This window comes from Paramormyrops kingsleyae, chromosome 10 (genome assembly GCF_048594095.1).
Source record: "Paramormyrops kingsleyae isolate MSU_618 chromosome 10, PKINGS_0.4, whole genome shotgun sequence".
Lineage (NCBI taxonomy): Eukaryota > Metazoa > Chordata > Actinopteri > Osteoglossiformes > Mormyridae > Paramormyrops > Paramormyrops kingsleyae.
This window is the reverse complement of record NC_132806.1, coordinates 33,189,730-33,208,425: the sequence shown is the minus strand read 5'-3', so window position 1 is coordinate 33,208,425 and position 18,696 is coordinate 33,189,730. Positions and strand designations below refer to the sequence as shown.

Below are 18,696 nucleotides of genomic sequence, written 5' to 3'. Positions count from 1 at the left end.
AGTCTTAACCTTCCTAGTGTGCCTTTCACACCTGCCTCGCCCAACCAGAAGGGGCCTCAGAGGGAGAAGCAGGAAGGCCGCCTCTGCGGGCTAACAAAAGACGGGACTGGGATGCTGTGACTCTTCATACGTAGGAAAAGGATTCCCAATGTTGCCCTATTCAGTAACTCCTCACTGATCTTCCACGGCATTTATCAGCTTGCAGGAGAAACCACAGCTCACCGTGATAAAGTGAGGAACATGGATGGTGTGAGGCGGCAGAGATCCTCTGAGCCTCTCCCACTCGCTGCCTTCCCATCAGGATCCCCATTGCTATGTTTCCACAGACATTTAGCATGGTGTCATGTGCCACTGGTGTGAATGAGTAAGATGAGGTCATGTGGAACGAGGTGAATCCCTGATCACCAGCCAGAGGCCTATCATCTGAAACAGAGCACACTCAAGATAGCTCCTGTCTTGAGAAACAGCAACATTTTGGCAGCAAACCACCCCATACAAGCAAGTAGAGAAACATTCACACAAGGGTGCGATGTGATCTTTGTATGGTTAGCAAGAGACTTTGCCTTCAAACCCCAAAGCAGAGCTACCGGCATTCTCAGAGGCCCTGGATATGCATAGAGCTCCAGGCTGAAGATCTTTTTGTTCTCAAGGAAGGGTATTTCACACCCCAGGTGTTCATATTCCTAAAAGGTGCTCGCTTAAAAACCAAGATCAATTCCAAACATGGAAAATCAACACGGAGAAGACAGCAGACACATGCCACGTGGGGTCTGCGCACACGTGGGGTCTGCGCACACGTGGGGTCTGCGCACACGTGGGGTCTGCGCACACGGGGGCTCGTGTATGGAAGCACTTTCATTCACTGGGGCTAAATCGAGCCATTAAAATCCACTCAGATTTTCAGTATAGACACTTGCACAACAAGGGTCCTAGTGCCCACCCCGCCCCCTCCAAGGGAGAAAGACCTGCAAACTCGCCCTCTGTTAAGGAGGGCCAGGCACCAATTAGTGGCTGCCGGTCTTCAATGGGCATCTTCAGGGGGGTGTGGGGGGAGAGAACAAAGGCACTGGCCCCAGACCCTGCCTGTATCTGCTATTCTCCCCAAACAGCATCCGGTCTTCCTGCCTCTACACCTTTGCTGCACCCCCACCCTACAGGCTAACACCCATCATCTCCCCCGAGCACCTGTGCCATGCCTTAGGCGGAATCCCACAAAGGAAGCACTCCAGCCATTACCCAGATGGTCCCATGTTGCCCAAATTACAGCTCCAGCCCACTTCCTGCCGGCCGGCCAGCTCTCCAAGCCACACCCGCTATTAGGCTGCCAGATTTCAAGCTGACATCACAGAAGCTGATTCCTGCGATCAATAGGAAGTCATGGAGGGCTGTCGATGGTCATGTCATGCTGGGGGCCATTCCGGCTGCCCAAGTAACTCAATAAGCCAAAGTCATTTAATGCGCTGTCAGATCAATTAAAGGCACCGTGAAAGGAAGGTCCTCAAGGTGGAGGAGGTAACTCGGAGTGGGGGGCTTCCCGGCAAACCCCAGCGGCTCCCAGCGGCCCACCTCACGCGGGGTTAAGACATGCTGACATTTCGCTTTTTGTTGAACCTCATGATGTTTTGAGTGAAGGACTAGGAATCCCAGCAACGGGTGATTTCCAGCGATAAGTAAGAACTTTATTTCCATTCCAGCTGCAGCAGAGGAGAAGCCGGAGATGTCAGCCCATCCATGGCTGTCCATCTGAAGCTCTAAGATGCCGCATTCAGAGCCAGAGTGCAGTGAAGTCACAGCCCCTGCATATTTTGGGAAACGTCGTGTGCCTGATATTCCCACTGTGAGGGTGACTTCAAAAACACAACATGTCCCCTGAAAAGGTTTTGCAGGCCTGAAGGACTGTTGAAGGACTGGGCAAATGTCACTGTGCTATTTTACGGTACAGCAGAGTTCCTCTGGGCGGGAAGTCGCACTGAACACTTATTTCTGGCCAGTGAGCGAGACATTTCCAAGCAAATATTGACTTAATCAACACACACTGGCCTGGAACTGTGAAAGGGAGGTGATAGGAGCACAGGCACACGCAGTGACACGCACAAGCACAGACACACGCAGTGACACGCACAAGCACAGACACACGCGGTGACACGCACAAGCACAGACACACGCAGTGACACGCACACGCACAGGCACACGCAGTGACACGCACAAGCACAGACACACGCGGTGACACACACACACACACAGGCACACGCAGTGACACGCACACGCACAGGCACACGCAGTGACACGCACACGCACAGGCACACGCGGTGACACGCACACACACAGGCACACGCAGTGACACGCACACGCACAGGCACACGCGGTGACATGCACATGCACAGACACACGCGGTAACACGCACACACAGAGACACACGTGTGCTGCTGGTGTCGCAGGCAGAGTAGAAATGCAGCGGAGCCATTTGAAATGTGACCACCAGCAGGGATGTCTACACCATAACAAGACCACAAACCCTGGCAGTAGCCAGACACTCTGCAGGCCCAGCCAGTGGGACACCTCCATGTCTTGCTGAGTACCCCTCCCCCCCCAGGGTAACACTCAATCCCCTTCACTTTCCCCACAGCTTCCTCAGTCGAATATGTCTCCAGAGAATGCCTTTTCTGATCAATAACAGGAAATCAACAAAGTGTGTGTCTAATTATAGAACAGGGTGTGGGGGAGGATGAGACGACAGAGCTCATTGGCCGACGACTCGGCCCCCCATGACTGATGGGGCTGAGCTTCCCGCCCCCCCACAGACGCAGGAGAGCTGAATCACACTGTGCTCCAGCAGCACCCCCCCCCCCACCCCCCAAGGACATGAAATGCCCCACAGCCAATTCTGTCACTGAATAAAAACCTCTCTACAACAGCTGGGCAACTAAACAGTGAAATTATTTCGAATATACAGTGAATTATGAATTTTTGAAGACACAAGAAGCAGAGAAATGCAAACAGAGCTGAAGCGTGTTTCCCGATCAGCCCGTTATCTGAGCGCCTGGTGAATAACAGTCTGCCCCCCCCCACGCCGTCTGCACCCCCAAGCCGCATTCCTCACACTGCGGGCTGGAGCACATGCTCACATACGACATACGTGTGGACGTCGCTCACGCGTGCCGTACAAGCACAGACACACAGAGCGGCCCCCCACAACAGCTGCCTCCATGTGGCACACGGGATGAGGTCACCCACGGCCCGTCCTTCCCATCAGCCCCCTCTCCCTGCGCGCAGTGACGTGCTGGTGTCACTGCACACTGCACTCACTTTGGGGAGGGCGAGTGGGATTCATTCATACAGCTAGTGAATGAAGTTACGGAACGCGGGCAAGAACGAGTGAGAGAGAGAGACGGGGGGGGGGGAGGAACAGAAAGATACATAGAAACAGAGGAAGCGGGGCAAGGGGGCTGCTTCAACTCATGCATTACTGCAGTATGTGGGTCACTTAGCCAAGGAGGTCAACTGACACGGGTAGGAAGTGACCCCCCCCCCCCAGGCAGTGTGAGTCAGAAACAGGCTGCTTATCTGTGCAGCATGGAGACGCAGCGCATCACCCGGAGCTCTGTGACCGCCCCCAACACCCCCACTCAGCACCTTACGGCACCCTAACAAGAACCCTACGAAGCACACAGGCCGGGTGCAGAGGCTGATGCCCCTGATCTCCACAGCGAGCAAAAGGAGGGCAGGACGCTTTTGCTGACCTGGGAGAAAAGGCGCATGTAGCACAGAGCTGAGCTCCCCCCCCCCTGCACGCTAAAAACAGGCCCTCCATGACTCACTGCTGCTCATCCAGGTGAATCAGGCAGCAGGACGCCAGTGCAGCGTTTACTCAGGAAAGCCCTCCCACGCACAATGACACCCCACACCCCCACAAGCCTCACACGGACCCTTAAAGATGTGAAAACACAAGCCAATTGTCACTGAGGTGACAGGAGACCCCCACCAAAAGGAAGCAGACAGCACCTCACGATAGCGTGTCGACAGGCTTGGGGGAGGGATGGAAAATAAACAGACACGTGCCTAAAGACCGTTTCCCTGAGGGAGTGGCCTGCTCCCCCAACCCCAGGCGCGTACTATCACTGAGTCATGAGCCTCACAGCCAGCCCTGCCGTCCGTCACGTTCTGGCTCTGTTCCTGGGAGAAGAGAGCAGCCAAGTACCAGGGTGATCCCCGGAGGTAACACGACGGTGTTAAGGTGTGACAATCCAGGGAAAACTGATGCAAGCAATGCAACCAGAGGTTAATCATTAAAGATCAATGCAACCAGAGATTAATCATTAAAGATCAATGCAACCAGAGATTAATCATTAAAGACTAATGCAACCTGAGATTAATCATTAAAGACTAATGCAACCAGAGATTAATCATTAAAGAGCAATAACCCCTCACTGCTGATATAACTGAGACGTTTCACTTTTTCTTTGTGGAGCTGGCTGCTTAAATTGAGGTAGGTTTTTTTTTCAATACTGATCAACCGAGATTCTAATGCACATTTTTTCTGAAAGTAAATAGCTTTGTGTATTTGGACCCTTGTCCCAGAAGTTTTTCTGAAAAGAGTTACAGAAACAGGATTATTTCCTGATTCTTTATCATTATACTGCCCTGACATGCTTGGCAGTACTGACACATCAGGCCTCCCAGGCTGAGGCTGCAATCCCACCCTTGTTCTATGTCTGCAGGTCTCATGTTCTAACCCGTGATACCCGAGTTTCCTCTGGGAAATCCAGCTTCTCATCACAGTCCAAAGACAAGCTGTGTCATTGATCTGAAGGTCACCAGTTCAAATCCCAGGGTCAGCAGAGTGATGTCACCGTTGGACCCCTGAGCGAGGCCCATAATCCTTCACTCCAGGGATGCATAATCCTGCTTTCTGTCTATAAAAATGTACATCACTTTGGATGAAAGCATCTACTAAATAAATGCAAATATAAAGTTAGGTGAAATGGAACTTCTAGATTGGCCAGTGTCCCCCCCGTGATGGGCTGGCATCCTGCCCAGGATGTGCCCCACCTTGTGCCCTCTGCTGATTGTCTGGAACAGGCTCCAGTCTCCCCCCATACTAAGTAAGTGTTTGGAAGACGGATGGGCGGATTTCCCAACATCGGCAGAAAAACTGAAGTCAGCAGCAGTGAGGCAGAGCCTGACAGACAGCTGACTCACCCACGCCCCCTGCAGGACTGCTGACAAATCGTCACACCTGGCTTCTGCCTGGCCGGGTATGCGGCAAACACTGGGATGGAATCGGAGCTGCATCTTCATTGTGCCTCTGTAACACCACCTTCAATTTCCCTCCCTCCATTGTCCACACGAGCCCCAGACCTGACACACCACAGACACACATTGGCTCGGCAGGTACCCGTTCCCTCCCCTGACAGAAGGACCCTCCTGATGGGATGCTCCCAGGAGAAAATGATTCATAACATTAACTCTGTGTTCTAATTTTTCCTAAAGCAAACTGCCAATCTACAAAAGCACAACCAAAACATACTGGATACTAGGGGCAGGGGTGTTGCTAGAGATTTTGAGCCCCATGAAGGCATATCATATCAGGCCCCCCAGTCCAGACATTTTCCAAATTTTCTAGGCCCCCTGTCAGTCAGGGGCCCTTGGAGTTGTCCTAACTCCCCCCCCCCCCCCCGCCTTATGGCACCCCTGCCTAGGAGTACACAGAAGGTATACAGTAGACAAAAACATTATTGGGGTGGGCTTGGGGGTGGCAGACACCATAGTGTTTGAGGAAATTGCCTCATAACCTGAAGGTTGCGGGGTCAAACCCCCCACCAGGGTTTGCCTGAGCCAGGCGCTAAATGACTCCAGTAAAATGTGCAGCTGAACAAACGGGTGACAGTCGTAAATCACTGAGAATAAAAGTGTCAAGCCAGCAACAAACTTCATTAATTTACCCGCCCCGATTAATAAAGAAGAGGGAAAATCTTCTCACTGCTCTCGGTCAGGAACCGCCAGGTCGGCTGAACTGAACTTAAATTAGTAGCTGCAGATAACGGCGACGTCACCATGATACCCCAGTGGATTTTCAACAGGAGAACCAATAACATTAGTGGAAGCTCTGCTGTAGGAAGACGTCCCGCACACATCCGCATAAAACGGTCAATTTTATGTTTAAGTAAGTCATCACCGCCCTAAAGTCGGCCAGGATCCAGTGAATAGACCCGCGACGCCCAGAAGACGCGCGACAACGCCTCTGCTCAGCGCACCGTCCAGCAAAACGTAAACCTGACCCTGAGCCTAACAGTCTCACCCAGCCGCGGCCCCCTCCAGCGAGACTCCAACCGGGCAGAGACCGCCGGCACGTTCCCGTGGACCAGGCGGAGGGATTATGGCAGTGCTGCAAGAGCAGGGATAGCGCTCCCTCCAGTGGCGGCGAAGAGGTACTGCGTAACAAAGCCGAGACAAAGTCCCGGATGGAGGAGCAAAACCTGACAAAACTGTTCGAAACGCACTAAAAATGTCAGTTAACTAATTTCCACGCAGAGATGAACGTGTATAACTAGAATATAATTTACATCTTCACTGAAATCCTGTTTTATGGTGCAGCGGCACTCGAGCCAGAAATTTCAAGGTTTCTTTTTATATTAATTTTGATAGTTTAATGAAATAATAGTAAACCAATTTCTTCGAACAAGTACCCACATCAGCTCACCAGTGATCACACTGACGTTAGCAATAACACCGCGCACGGACAGAAGTGACATTTATTAGAGATGTCGGTATTTACAGTCTTGCTCACGTTTGTTTCACCATTTAACTCTTACAATCGTGGTGCTCTTCGGAAACAAGGCACTCTCCCATCACAGGTAAAACACAGGCCGCCCAAGATCAGAACAAAGGGTATGAAATATCAAACACCTTCAAGACAGAATTTACTGGTCACATGTTTTGTTAAAAGGGGTCTTGCAGCTTCTGTGTTAATTAAAAGGTGAGAAAAGTACGCAAAGTTTTTGGTGCCCTGGGTGTCCGGCCCAGTGGGATGAGCTGCTCCAGTTCACAGGACGGCTGCATGCTCCCTGCCCCAGCGAGTACTGGCGGGTGGGCGTCCGACTCTGCAGACAGGCCTGATCATCTCGCTGTACCTGAGGCGAGCCGATCCCATGCACCAGGAGCAGGTCCGGCGCCCAGCCGCCTTATCTGGACGGCGGAAAATACGCACGCACATACACACACACACGCGCGCTTGACAATCTTCTGTGCAATAAGTTCACCCAAAAAAATTTAAATTGTATTTCAAACTATTCCTAGAAAGAGCCATTTCAAAATTTACAACTTGTATAAGAAATCAGTGCTTTAAGGCCAACAGCCTTAAAGCACAGGAAAGTGCAAACCACTGTGTGGACCAAGGATAACCCCCACCCCCGCCCCTGCAGTGACTCGTCATCAGTCGCCTGAGCAACGGCGGCACCAGATTACATGCATTTTAAGACAGAAAAGAATGACCATGCGCCCTCTATTGGCCGACAAAGGGATAATGCATGCTAATTGTATAGAGATCATACGGCATTATTCGTACATCACAGACTCGTTTTGAAGTAGCACTTAACATTAGCCACTAACGATTCAATAGAATTCTCAGCATCCACTAGTAAATTATTCCATCTACAAACATAGAAAGTATTGGGGGGGGGGAATGACATTTGAAGTGCTGATCCCTCTGGGAATCAGTGGTCTATCTCGGAGAGATCCAGAAGGTTGCTGTAGGATTTTCAGAGCTTCCTAGTGGGACTCCGCTTCTTCCATGTTCCCTGAATAATAAAAGCAAGAAAAATGGTTACAAAAAGCACCTGCAACAGAATAACAGAGAAACAGATGCATGGTCCTCCATCCAGGGTAACGCAGCTTGTCTACTACACCTTACAGACCAGTTCCTGACATACCTTTAGTAGATAAAGAGGACTCTAGTTCGGGGCAGTGTGGAGAAGGAATCAGCCATTTTCCGCACCTTGGCGTAGTTGATAAATCCCCTGAGGAAAAGCAGGAGTCCTGGGGGAAGAAACACGGCGTGTTCACCAGCGCACTGGATGGCACCACGGAGTGACGGGGTCACGGCGACCACACAGCACAGACGCCGTGAGCTTAACTCACCGAGCACCAGGAACACCCACCACAGCCAGTACTGGCCGTCAAAGTACCCGGGAAAGTATGTGGAGAACTGGGAAACGAAAATAAAAGTGTCAAGAGCTTTCAAATGAGGGGGGAGGGGCATCCACACCCAGCCCCCATCGCCCACCATCTCACCCTCACGATCAGGATCCATTTGATGAGCGACAGCCCGAACCCAGACACGGCACCATAGCGTCCCGCTGCTGATGTGGTCAGACAGAAGGACAGGAAAAACCCCACCCAGTTGAAGAGGAATGCCACTGGGGGGGGGGGAGAGGGGGGGTCATTAGTTACACTGTGCTTACTTACACCTCCCTATAAATTCAGTGTCATGGCTAAACCCTGCTGTTTTCTTCACGCATTTACTCATTGTCCTTCTTATTGAAATGGAATTTTCCACACTGGCATCAGTTGTCCACTAGAGGGCCGGTGCACACTCAGCGCATGCATAAGCGATACTGGCCAGACTAAATAAACTGCAGCCTCCGAGACCCACTCTTCTCTGCCCCTGCAGTCACCACACTCACACTGAACAAGGTTCAAAGTCGCTCAGACTCACTGAAGAAAGTCAGCATGAAAATGGCGTCGTTCCCTATCCGCAGCTGGTCGGCGTCATCAAAGTCGTCCCTGGCGGCAAAGTCATCATCCTGTAGAGGGGGGGAGAGATGCTGGCAAGTCCTACACCAGAATGACGATTGTGACCCTGAATCTAAATCAAACTCTAAAGGTATCTTAGAGCTTCTATGCAGCGGTTTGACTCAGAGAGGAGCTCAGCTCAAAGTAACTCACACAAAGGTTATCAGCCGGTCTGAGCTGCTCTCTGCTCGTCCACCTGCTGCGTACAAGAGCTTGTGCTGACCTCACAGCCAGTCACACACAAGCTGACACCCGTCTGCAAGTGGCCTGCAGGACCCACAGAGCAAGGCACCCCAAGAGGCGGCCATACTGGCTACCGGGCTCAATATTACCAGAGGTTTATTTTGGTGTCACTTGGTGCCTGGCCAGAGACACAGCCCAGGCGGGCCATTACTGTGCCCAGTGTTCAGGAGAGAAAGTTTACTGCTATTTAAGTTTGACATTCTGGGGGAGGGAAGGGGCGTGTCCCCTACTTGCCACAGAGGGAAGGGGCGTGGCCTCTGCTTGCCACAGAGGGAAGGGGCGTGGCCTCTGCTTGCCACAGAGGGAAGGGGCGTGGCCTCTGCTTGCCACAGAGGGAAGGGGCATGGCCTCTGCTTGCCACAGAGGGAAGGGGCGTGGCCTCTTCTTGCCTATGTCCACATTGGATGCTGCCCTGCTTCCACACTATGCAGGCCACGTGCTTGGGGCAGGCTACACAACACACGCACTCTGTCAGCATACCTCTACGTAACGGAGTGTTATGTCCTCAGAAGCATCCAGACGTTCGCTGTGCTGCGTGTGAGCAGTGCAAGGGCGGCAAAGAGACAACGAGTAAAACGAGATGACGGGGAGCAGGCAGCTATTGCAGAGGGCTCGGAATGAATTAAATGATGCTTCATTTGCACTGTACTGAGTACAGGTACACTGGAATGCTTTAGTTTATACATATTCATTTGCACTGTACTGAGTACAGGTACACTGGAATGCTTTAGTTTATACATATTCATTTGCACTGTACTGAGTACAAGTACACTGGAATGCTTTAGTTTATACATATTCATTTGCACTGTACTGAGTACAGGTACACTGGAATGCTTTAGTTTATACATATTCATTTGCACTGTACTGAGTACAGGTACACTGGAATGCTTTACTTTATACATATTGCCCTCGTTTCTCTTCAGAGCACAGGGTCAGACATTAATCTGGCTCCCCCCCAGAGCATTTTTCTGGGGACGACAGGGTAAGGGGCCATGCTCAAGAGCCCCCCAGAGACGTGACTATTCCAAGGACAGGATTCAAACTGGTGATCTTCCGATGACAGGCACAGAGGCCTAACCAACCCGTCCAACCTACCAACATCGTCTTCACATTCAAGCGCTCGAGGCGGAGGAGGGAGAGGGCATGTCAAGGGAAAACGGCGCCCTCTACGATCCCAGCCCACAGTGACGCGACACTCGGGCCTCCAAGCTCACCCTGGCAGTGACGAGCGGGACGCTGCCTCCCGCTTTGGTTCGCTCCGCCTCGTCGTAGGACGGGAGTGATGTGGCCACCTGGTAGGAGGGAGGTTTAGGGAAGGACCCATCTTCTTTGAACTCAAAATAAGCTGGGAGGGCATACAAAATAAATTAAGTCACAGGAGGGTCAAAGTCACGATAAGGATCACAGGAAGACCTGCAGAGTACCTGCCCACCGGTGCTGCCCTCTTCCCCGTGACCCGCAGTAGTGAGGATGTGGGATGGACAGTCACACAGCCTAGCGCACACACAAGGCCCTAAGGGCAGCAACAGGCTGACTTACAGCCCCAGTCGAGCAACAAACCATTGTCTGTGACTCACTAGAGCCTCACAGATCGACCGACCATTACAGAGCCAGGTGACTGGCTTCCCCAAACGGGAAAAGCCCCCAGGTTACCGGCCGCGCCTCAGGGAGAGTCGGGAGCACCATCGGCGCTGCAGCAGTCTCACCTGCATTGGGTGCTGTGACGTTGCTGTAGGGGGGTGGGGCATCAGTGGTCCCCGGGACACCCTCCCCTGGCTCCTCTTCGTCTGTCAGCTGTGGAGGCACACAGGGTCAGCCAGCGAGAAAGCTCAGAGTCCCCTGTGAAGCAGCCGTGCGCAAAGGCACACGGTGCAGATGTCCAAAGAAGTCATTCCACCGTCCACCATTTCGCATGGTCATCCTACAGTGACACTGCAGCTACTGGCAACAAAGCAGTCTCCTCATGTAACCTCTGCTGGTGACCTCATACACTGGGGCATTAACCAACAGGAATATTAATGATGATGTGTCACAATGTTCTGAATGTACTTAATAAATGATTAAACTGGTCATTATATTTATTAGTTATCACTTATAATGGCCTTCATTAAAACCATATAATCCAGTATTCAGGCAGACTTTACAAATGAGCAGAGGCAACTAGCTGTTGCACTAGTTAGCTGCCATCAGACACTGGGAGCAGTGACACTGGATACCAGCATTACACCAACACCTAACCCTAAGAGTCTGCCCCACAGGCCTCACCTGCTGGCACACAATAGCTTCCTCGGAAAAGATCGAATTTGTGGGGGATCATAGTGAAAACAAGTGGGAAGCGGCAATGCAAAGACGGGCTGCCAGTGCGCTGCTCGCTCCGGGCTTAACGGCAACACGCCGTCTGAGGTCTGAAAAGCCGCGCAGGACGCAGTTATTGTTCGGACAGGGCAGTGCCACGCTGCCCCCTGACCGTCACGTGGTCTGAATGACGGGGTCGCCGCGAGACGCTGCTTAGTGACTGAAAGGTACGACCGAGACGGGCGGAGAAAAGGCCATTCTGACACATTAAATAGGAGCCAAATCACTGCTAAACGAAAGGTATATATGTACCACTAGCTAACGATTTGGTTTTACTGGAAAAACACCAGACTTGCTTGCCTTTCAGGTAGGGGAAATGTTTGCCGCCTTACATAACAATGAGACAACTACGTTTATTAAAGATCTAATGTAATACGCAGTAAAAAAATACCAGGAAAACAGGTTATGTCGGGTTACTTGCGTTATTTATGTTTATGCAGGACAAAAATAAACGTGACTAATCGAATGGCAGTTCGTGTGACGTCCCGAATATGGACTCATTAGACATACTGACAGAGTCCGATCAAATCCAAGATCCACCGAACGTCTAACGAACTAGCTCGGCATTGGGGTTTCTAAATAAATAACCATCGGGTTTAAACCGCATCAAGACCCACGTTTTAAACAGAAAACACTACAAAGCGGACTAGCGGAAGTTGCCGACAGCATGTTAAAGAAAGCTCCACCAACGAAAACATTAAGGCCTAATCTCCGCGGCCGATCCTGGCCGTTTCCTGCGCAGCGTACCGCCTCGCGATCACCGAATGCGGCCCCGCTTCCCGGCCGCCGCACAGGGTAACTTACTTGCCGGTATCTGCCGCTTGGCTCCGTCATTGTTTCTCAGGCTCGAGGCCTCTGCGATCCTATCCCGAAAGCGAGCGAATTTAGAGCTTGAGGGCCGCTGACTGTCTGCGCAGTGAGATGCGGCGCTCCTCCCCTGCAGCCCCGCTCTCCGTGTGAGGACAACAACAATAATGGCTGCAAAAGCTGGCGGCGTGCCGCTGCTTGGACGTGATATCCTGTTCCTCACCATTCACTCTTGCAAGATATCCGGTTTCAATGTACAATAATGCCAACAATAAAATCTTTCTGGGTGATTTCAAAGCTGTTTTTTCTTCCTTCAGGGAATTCTTAAAGCATCTGTTACTATACTGGATAAGGCGGATGGATGGATGGTAGGAAAGAAGGAATGTGTTGCCTACAGTCAGAGGGATAAATTGACTAATAGTAATCTACAGAAGAAAAAGCATTAAGCTACTTATGTGGGTGGTAAATGTATATTATTTCAGACAAAAAATAATGTAACATCAGAACATATGCAAATTAAGAAAAACAACAAGAATTTCTTCTGTTCGCCAAAAAGTTTTTTTTTTGTTGGACGGCTGGAAGAACACTGCTTTGGTTCCCAAACCCTACCTCAGGAACACCCCAGTCGTTCTACGTATTCGTTAAATTTCACCACCAGCTCTCTTAATTAATTGAATTAGTGTTAAAAGTCAGCGAGGTATTAAATAAACCACAAAAGATGCACTAGTGGTTGCTGCTAACGGTTGCTGCAAAACCTGGGGTGACTTTAGGAGAGGTTATGGAATGGTTAAAGTAACACACTTTGTCAGAATTTATATCATATATGAAATTATATATTACACCAACACGAAGATCATGTAAACATCATTTTTGAGTTTTGCACAGCACTGTTATTGTGTGTATCAAATGCCCAAAAAGATACACACAAATAAATTTCTGTATCACACACAAAAGTTTTGTAAGTTTTATTATGATTTAAAATAACACAAAAGAAAAGACTCTCCACACTAAGATTTCCTTTAGCCTAAGTTGGTCAGGTGGACCTGTATCTGATGAGGACAGGATACGTGGTGCCGATGTGCGTGTGATTGTGGTGGTGACACACGATGTCAACCTCATAAAGGCTAAAGGACACCCTGAGTCTCTCGTGGCGTGAGCTCAGGAAGCAGAGGGTGTACATGGCCAACTCGAACTCGGGGCTGACGCCCATAAAGATGCTGCCCTTCGGTTTCATCCCGCTCTTCCAGCTGAACTGCAGGGACAGCATGTGTTTATTCTCGTCAGGCTTGATGAAGAAGAGGAAATGAAAACTGTATTTCAGAATGAGCAACCCTGCATAAATGCTTCTCAACAACAATCTCCATCCTGGACTGCCATGCCATTATATCACTGTACTTTATTACATTGATACCTGTTCAGACTTTCACCACAAGGTGCTATAAACTGCAGTCTGATCATATGTACCACGGCCAAAGTCCAGTTTTAACAGCTTAGAAGAATAAAAAATTCACGAATGCAATTACGTAAGTCCATTTAATGTCATTGATAGTTGATAGCATTTAGAAAGTGCTGGAAGTTAAACTTACCCTTGTAACATACAACACCAGTAAAAGGTTCCAGACCTACCTACAGAAAGGTTTATTTGTACTTTTTCCAACATAATAATTATAAAGACATCAAAATTAAAAAATAGCATATATGGAATTATGCACTGACCAAAGAAGTATTAAACAAAAACATTACTTGTTGAAGGGGGGGAGCAGCTCTGTGGTTTAGTACTCAGAAGGTTACTGGTTCAAATCCCTGGGTTGGCAGAGTGATCCCACCACTGGGCCCTTGAGCAAGGCCCTTTACCCCAATTCCAATAGCTCCAGGGACTGGCTGACTCTACTTTCTCCTCTATACAAGATTCATGAGGTGACCTCCTGGGATGTTTCTCCAGCTGTTCTGAAGGAGGTCCCACATACACGCTGAGCACACATTGCCTGATTTTCCTTCACTTTCTGGTTAAACTCCTCCAAAAGCATGGCTACTGTGTTTGGGCCAGGAGGCCAGGTCATGTGATGCGACACGCTATCAGCCTCCATTGTAGGCGGCTTAGCGTGTCCAAACTTTTGGCTGGTGCTGTATGTACCATACAACTTTTAAGATTAATGGGATTACACTGGTAAACAGCAGAAGTTGTCGTTTAAATCGAAAAGCAGGGAGTTGCTTACTTCTGGGGAGTCTGCATCCAAACTATATCCCCTGTAGTCAATATGTCCCAGCCGCTCCTGGAGGTACAGCTGGATCCAGTTGTGGAATCCAATTACTGTGTGGCCGCCACGAGTCTCTCCAACAAACACATGCTCAAACCCAGAGGAATCTGGTCTTAGGGACAGAGGATGGAGTCAGAACTCTTCCATGAACTTTTACGGAGCTTTTCCACTGGCATACAGGAACCAGGCCGTACCCGAGCCGTACTGCGAAGAGAGACTAGTTACAGCTCAGTTCCAGCTTGCTTTGGTTTTCCACTGCAGAAGAGTTGGCTTGGGGTTGGGAGAATGACAGTGACGTAAAACCGAAGAGGCTGTTGAATGAAACACCTGAATTCAATGATTAGGAGATGTGTCCATATAGTGTATGTTTGGAGAAAACGGTTGCAGAATTTCATGAAAGGAACACCTCTCCAGCTGTTAAGCGTGGGGGTGGGTTGATCATGCTTTGGGCTTCTGTTGCAGCTAGGGGCATGGGAATCATTTTAGTGGTAAAGAGAAGAACAGATTCAGTTAAACACTATCAAATTCCGAAAGCAAACATCACATTGTTTGCGGGAAGAAAGCGAAGACGTAAATAGGATGGCTTCTACAACAGGATAATGGTCCTGAATACACTTCAGAATCCACAATGGAGCACCTCAAGAGGCGTGAGCTTGAAGGTTTAGACATGGCCTTCACAGTCTAAACATCATTGAAAATCTGTGGATAAACCTCAAAAGAGCAGTGCATGCAAAATGGCTCAAGAATCTCATACAATTAGTCTTTTGCAAGGAAGAACTAGTGAAAATCCCCCAAACAAGAACTGAATGACTCTTACAGTAGCTGTTTACAAAAAGCATCTACGAGCTGTGATACTCTCCAAAGGGGATGTTACTAATGCAAGGTGAAACTATAGAATATGGAAGTTAAGGAAGTAATCTTGCTTAAAATATTGGAAACCAGGTCATTTTTTTTACTTGTTTAGCTATATTCGCAATAAATTTTGACATGGGGCACTCAAGTTTGCATGCCACTGTATATTATCTTCTTTTTTTCCTTTTGGGATGGAAAATTAAAAATCCAAAAACCATAATTATCCACTCATATTTTGGTTTTTATTTTCTTTTGCTCGCATTAAAAATCTTTAGTTGTTAAGAGAATGCATCTAACTGTGGCTCAGACATGCAGTATGAGAAACCTGGCCCTTAGGAAAAAAAGGTTTATAATTTTCACATACCTGCTTGATCCCTTTCTGGCATATAGTTCAAACCAGATATGATAAAGCTGTCGCTTAAATTCTTCAGTGTCTGTGGGAGAGAGTTTTCTCTCTGCAAGGTACTTGTGAGCAATCTGTAACAAAGATTTAAGAAAACGCCCATCTTAAGATAAGTATGGAATATGAGTTCAGCCGTGTTCTTACAAATCTGCCCGGTTCCTTCACGCTGCACTTCACACTGAAGAGATACTGGGTTACCACACCTTCATGACTGCGGTGTCCATAACGGCATCGAGGAACCTGTGGTTTTCGGCTATCTCTTCAGGAGTCACGACCTCAGGCTCTCCTGTGTCACTCTCGTAGTTGTCAAGTAACGAGATGAAAGCTGGAAGGTAGGAACCCTTCTGGCTTATGGGGCGGTGACAAGGCCACCCACAGCTGACAGCCTTCACCACCCCCTCATACCTTACCTAGAAATGTCTCCCTTTGGAAAATCTCTTCATTCACAAACAGGAATAAGGGTGAATGAGCTGTGTCATTGTCATCATTGGTGGTCACTGCATCCCCAGCTCTTCCCTTGAGGCCCCATGTGGGAAGCAATGTAAAGCAGGGCAAATCAGTGTAAATCAGGGTAGTGAATCAGGGTAGATTAATGTAAGTCAGTGTAAACCAGGGTAGATTCATGTAAATCAGTGTAAATCAGGGTAGATTAATGTAAATCAGTGTAAATCAGGGTAGATTCATGTAAATCAGTGTAAACCAGGGTAGATTCATGTAAATCAGGATAAATTTGTGTAAATCAGTGTAGAGCATGATACATTAGTGTAAATCAGGGTAAATCATTGAAAAGAAGAGTAAATCACGGGACATCAGTGTAACTTGGGGTAAATCAGTGCACAGGTACCAGATATAGTCTAATTCTGTAGTTTGTTTCCATGAAAGAAAAACAGCATTTGGTGCAACTTGTTCCTGCACGTAGGAGAATCCCTCGATTCTATCCACCCCTGGGACAGCCTGATACACAAGGTTACCTAATCATTTTTTAAGCACCATAAATGTATCACATGATAAGTTTCCATGATTTCTTTTATAATAACGGCCATGGAATGGTTGGAATGGTAATGGATTTCCGAATATACGACTCAGACTTCTGACTGACCGCTAGAGAAAAGCACAACAAAGAAAGCAGTCGGTTAAAAAGGTCAGTAAAGCAGCTCCTGGCTTCTCGCCTGCAGAGAGATGCTGTAATCCCTCCCAGGCTGCAGTCGATTCACATCATGGTCCCACAGCCCTTGCACCACTGCACACAGGTCCATTTCGCTTTCTTCCATAGTAGCTGTTCTTCGTCCAAACCAGACCACAGATGCTGTGACTATCTGACCAGAGTAAGCGGGTGGCACTGTAAGGTTACCCTGTCCACAAATCGCTGTTTCAAAGAGTCATAATCATGGGTTTAGGTGAGAGTATAAAGCTAAATCACTCCCATATACTTGCTTAGTTCATAAACCTCAGTCTTCTCCTGTATGTACAACATTTTTGTTGTTCTTACTACCAGGGACGGATTATGGGTTGTGTGGGCCCCTGGGCAAAACGTTCGCGAGGGCGCCCCCCCCCCCCCCCCCCACCAGCACCACCACCACCACCACCACAACCACCACAATTCAAGGGCCTTTGGCAGCCAAACGCCCTCCCTCCATGTTTCCATCAGAGGCCCTATAGGGTCAGGGGCCCTTGTAGGCAGAGGATCAAAGAATGTAGGCCCTCTAAAATAGACAAACGAAAATACATTGTTGATAAGCGTTGCAAATTGTTTTGGGCTAGGAGCCCCACGGGCCCCCTGCACCCCAAGGGCCCCTGGGCAGCGGCCCCGCTGGCCCGGTCCGTAATCCATCCCTGCTTACTACTGTATTTCCACAAAAGAATTAATATTACTCATACATATTTTCTCTGGATGTTACAGCTAAACCTTCAGGCTATCAAACTTAAACATATCAGCAAAGTTATTTAGGTATAGTTTAGAATTTGTTACATTTTTTGAAATATTAAATAACAGAATGACAGCACTATGGAACATGTTTATGGTTCTAAAACCATGCAACAAACTATTCATCTGGTACATTTCTGTTTTGATAGTGAAATTATGCTGTTACATAAATATTCAAAGGGTTTACCTGGATTAGCAATTAGACACGTGAAAGATCATTTGAATGCACTACAATCAGAGGCTTAAACCTCTGCTGGTACACAGATGCAGTGGTTTAATAAAGTAACCAGATAAAGAAAAAGACGCGCATACTTTGGATTTTCTCGTCCATTCCTTACTTTTTTGGTGCTTTAATTTCCTGCCGCTTTGAACGTGCTCCCGGGGCATCCGGAGCTGTGCCGCTGGTGTCGGATAAGCAGTGCATGAGCCGCTCCTACGCCACGGGGCCGTGCGGGGGGATTTAAAAAGGTTATCCAGAGTCAGCAACTCTAGCCAAAGGGATTAAACGGCGTGTCTTGTTTTTTTTTATAAAGAATATCCTGCTACAACCTGAAAGCCGGCTTTGTTTCCCTTAGTTCTGCATTGCTGTTTCCTGCCCCCCTTCATGCGCCTCTGCCTGTCCTGGATCCTCTCCCTGTCCTGGATCCTCTCCCTCCCTAAACCGGATCTGCCGTGTTTACTGCCTGCCAGAATTTGCTGCCTTTGCCGAAATTTGCTGGTGTATCTGTAAGTTTTTGCTACTTTGCAAAAAAAATAAAAAATCCTATCCATAGTTCTGAATGGATATTTGTATGAGGATATATATTGTCAAAATAACTGTCATGTACTTTATATTGGGGTAGCAGAATTTTACACGTCATTTTATGCTGCCAGAAACTGCTACCTACAATTAATGAGGTAGCAGCTTAAACTTAGGTCACGGTGAAACAGAAACGTAGGCCAATATCTCGTTAATTATTATTGAAATTAAATATTTTTACTTTTTAATTAAAAAATATATTTGATTTATAAAGCAAAGACCACAATTTAAAGTAGTCTGAACAAGAAAAGCAAATATACGTTTA

At 48.5% G+C, this 18,696-nt stretch overlaps 2 protein-coding genes across 4 annotated transcripts; both read right to left on the bottom strand.

Moving 5' to 3' along the window:
• Nucleotides 1-6,734: 6,734 nt before the first annotated feature.
• On the bottom strand, nt 6,735-12,400 carry LOC111833374 (NEDD4 family-interacting protein 1-like). The gene is made up of 8 exons (XM_023791574.2): nt 12,193-12,400; nt 10,740-10,827; nt 10,248-10,378; nt 8,714-8,801; nt 8,290-8,414; nt 8,137-8,203; nt 7,929-8,034; nt 6,735-7,796 (listed from the first exon to the last, which is right to left on the bottom strand). The coding sequence occupies exons 1-7, from the start codon at nt 12,220-12,222 to the stop codon at nt 7,931-7,933; spliced, it is 633 nt and encodes a 210-aa protein (XP_023647342.1). The 5' UTR covers nt 12,223-12,400; the 3' UTR covers nt 6,735-7,796; nt 7,929-7,930.
• Nucleotides 12,401-13,145: 745 nt separating this feature from the next.
• Nucleotides 13,146-18,268, bottom strand: endou2 (endonuclease, polyU-specific 2). Of its 3 annotated transcripts, none has more exons than XM_072717720.1 (8): nt 18,182-18,268; nt 17,945-18,065; nt 16,878-17,024; nt 16,119-16,224; nt 15,912-16,033; nt 15,670-15,782; nt 14,412-14,565; nt 13,146-13,480 (listed from the first exon to the last, which is right to left on the bottom strand). In XM_072717720.1, the coding sequence occupies exons 2-8, from the start codon at nt 18,017-18,019 to the stop codon at nt 13,229-13,231; spliced, it is 969 nt and encodes a 322-aa protein (XP_072573821.1). In that variant the 5' UTR covers nt 18,020-18,065; nt 18,182-18,268; the 3' UTR covers nt 13,146-13,228. The 3 variants fall into 3 exon arrangements, with proteins under 3 accessions (XP_072573821.1, XP_023647326.1, XP_072573822.1); XM_023791558.2 differs by having other exon boundaries at nt 17,971-18,065; XM_072717721.1 differs by having other exon boundaries at nt 17,945-18,258.
• Between the last annotated feature and the right edge of the window lie 428 nt (nt 18,269-18,696).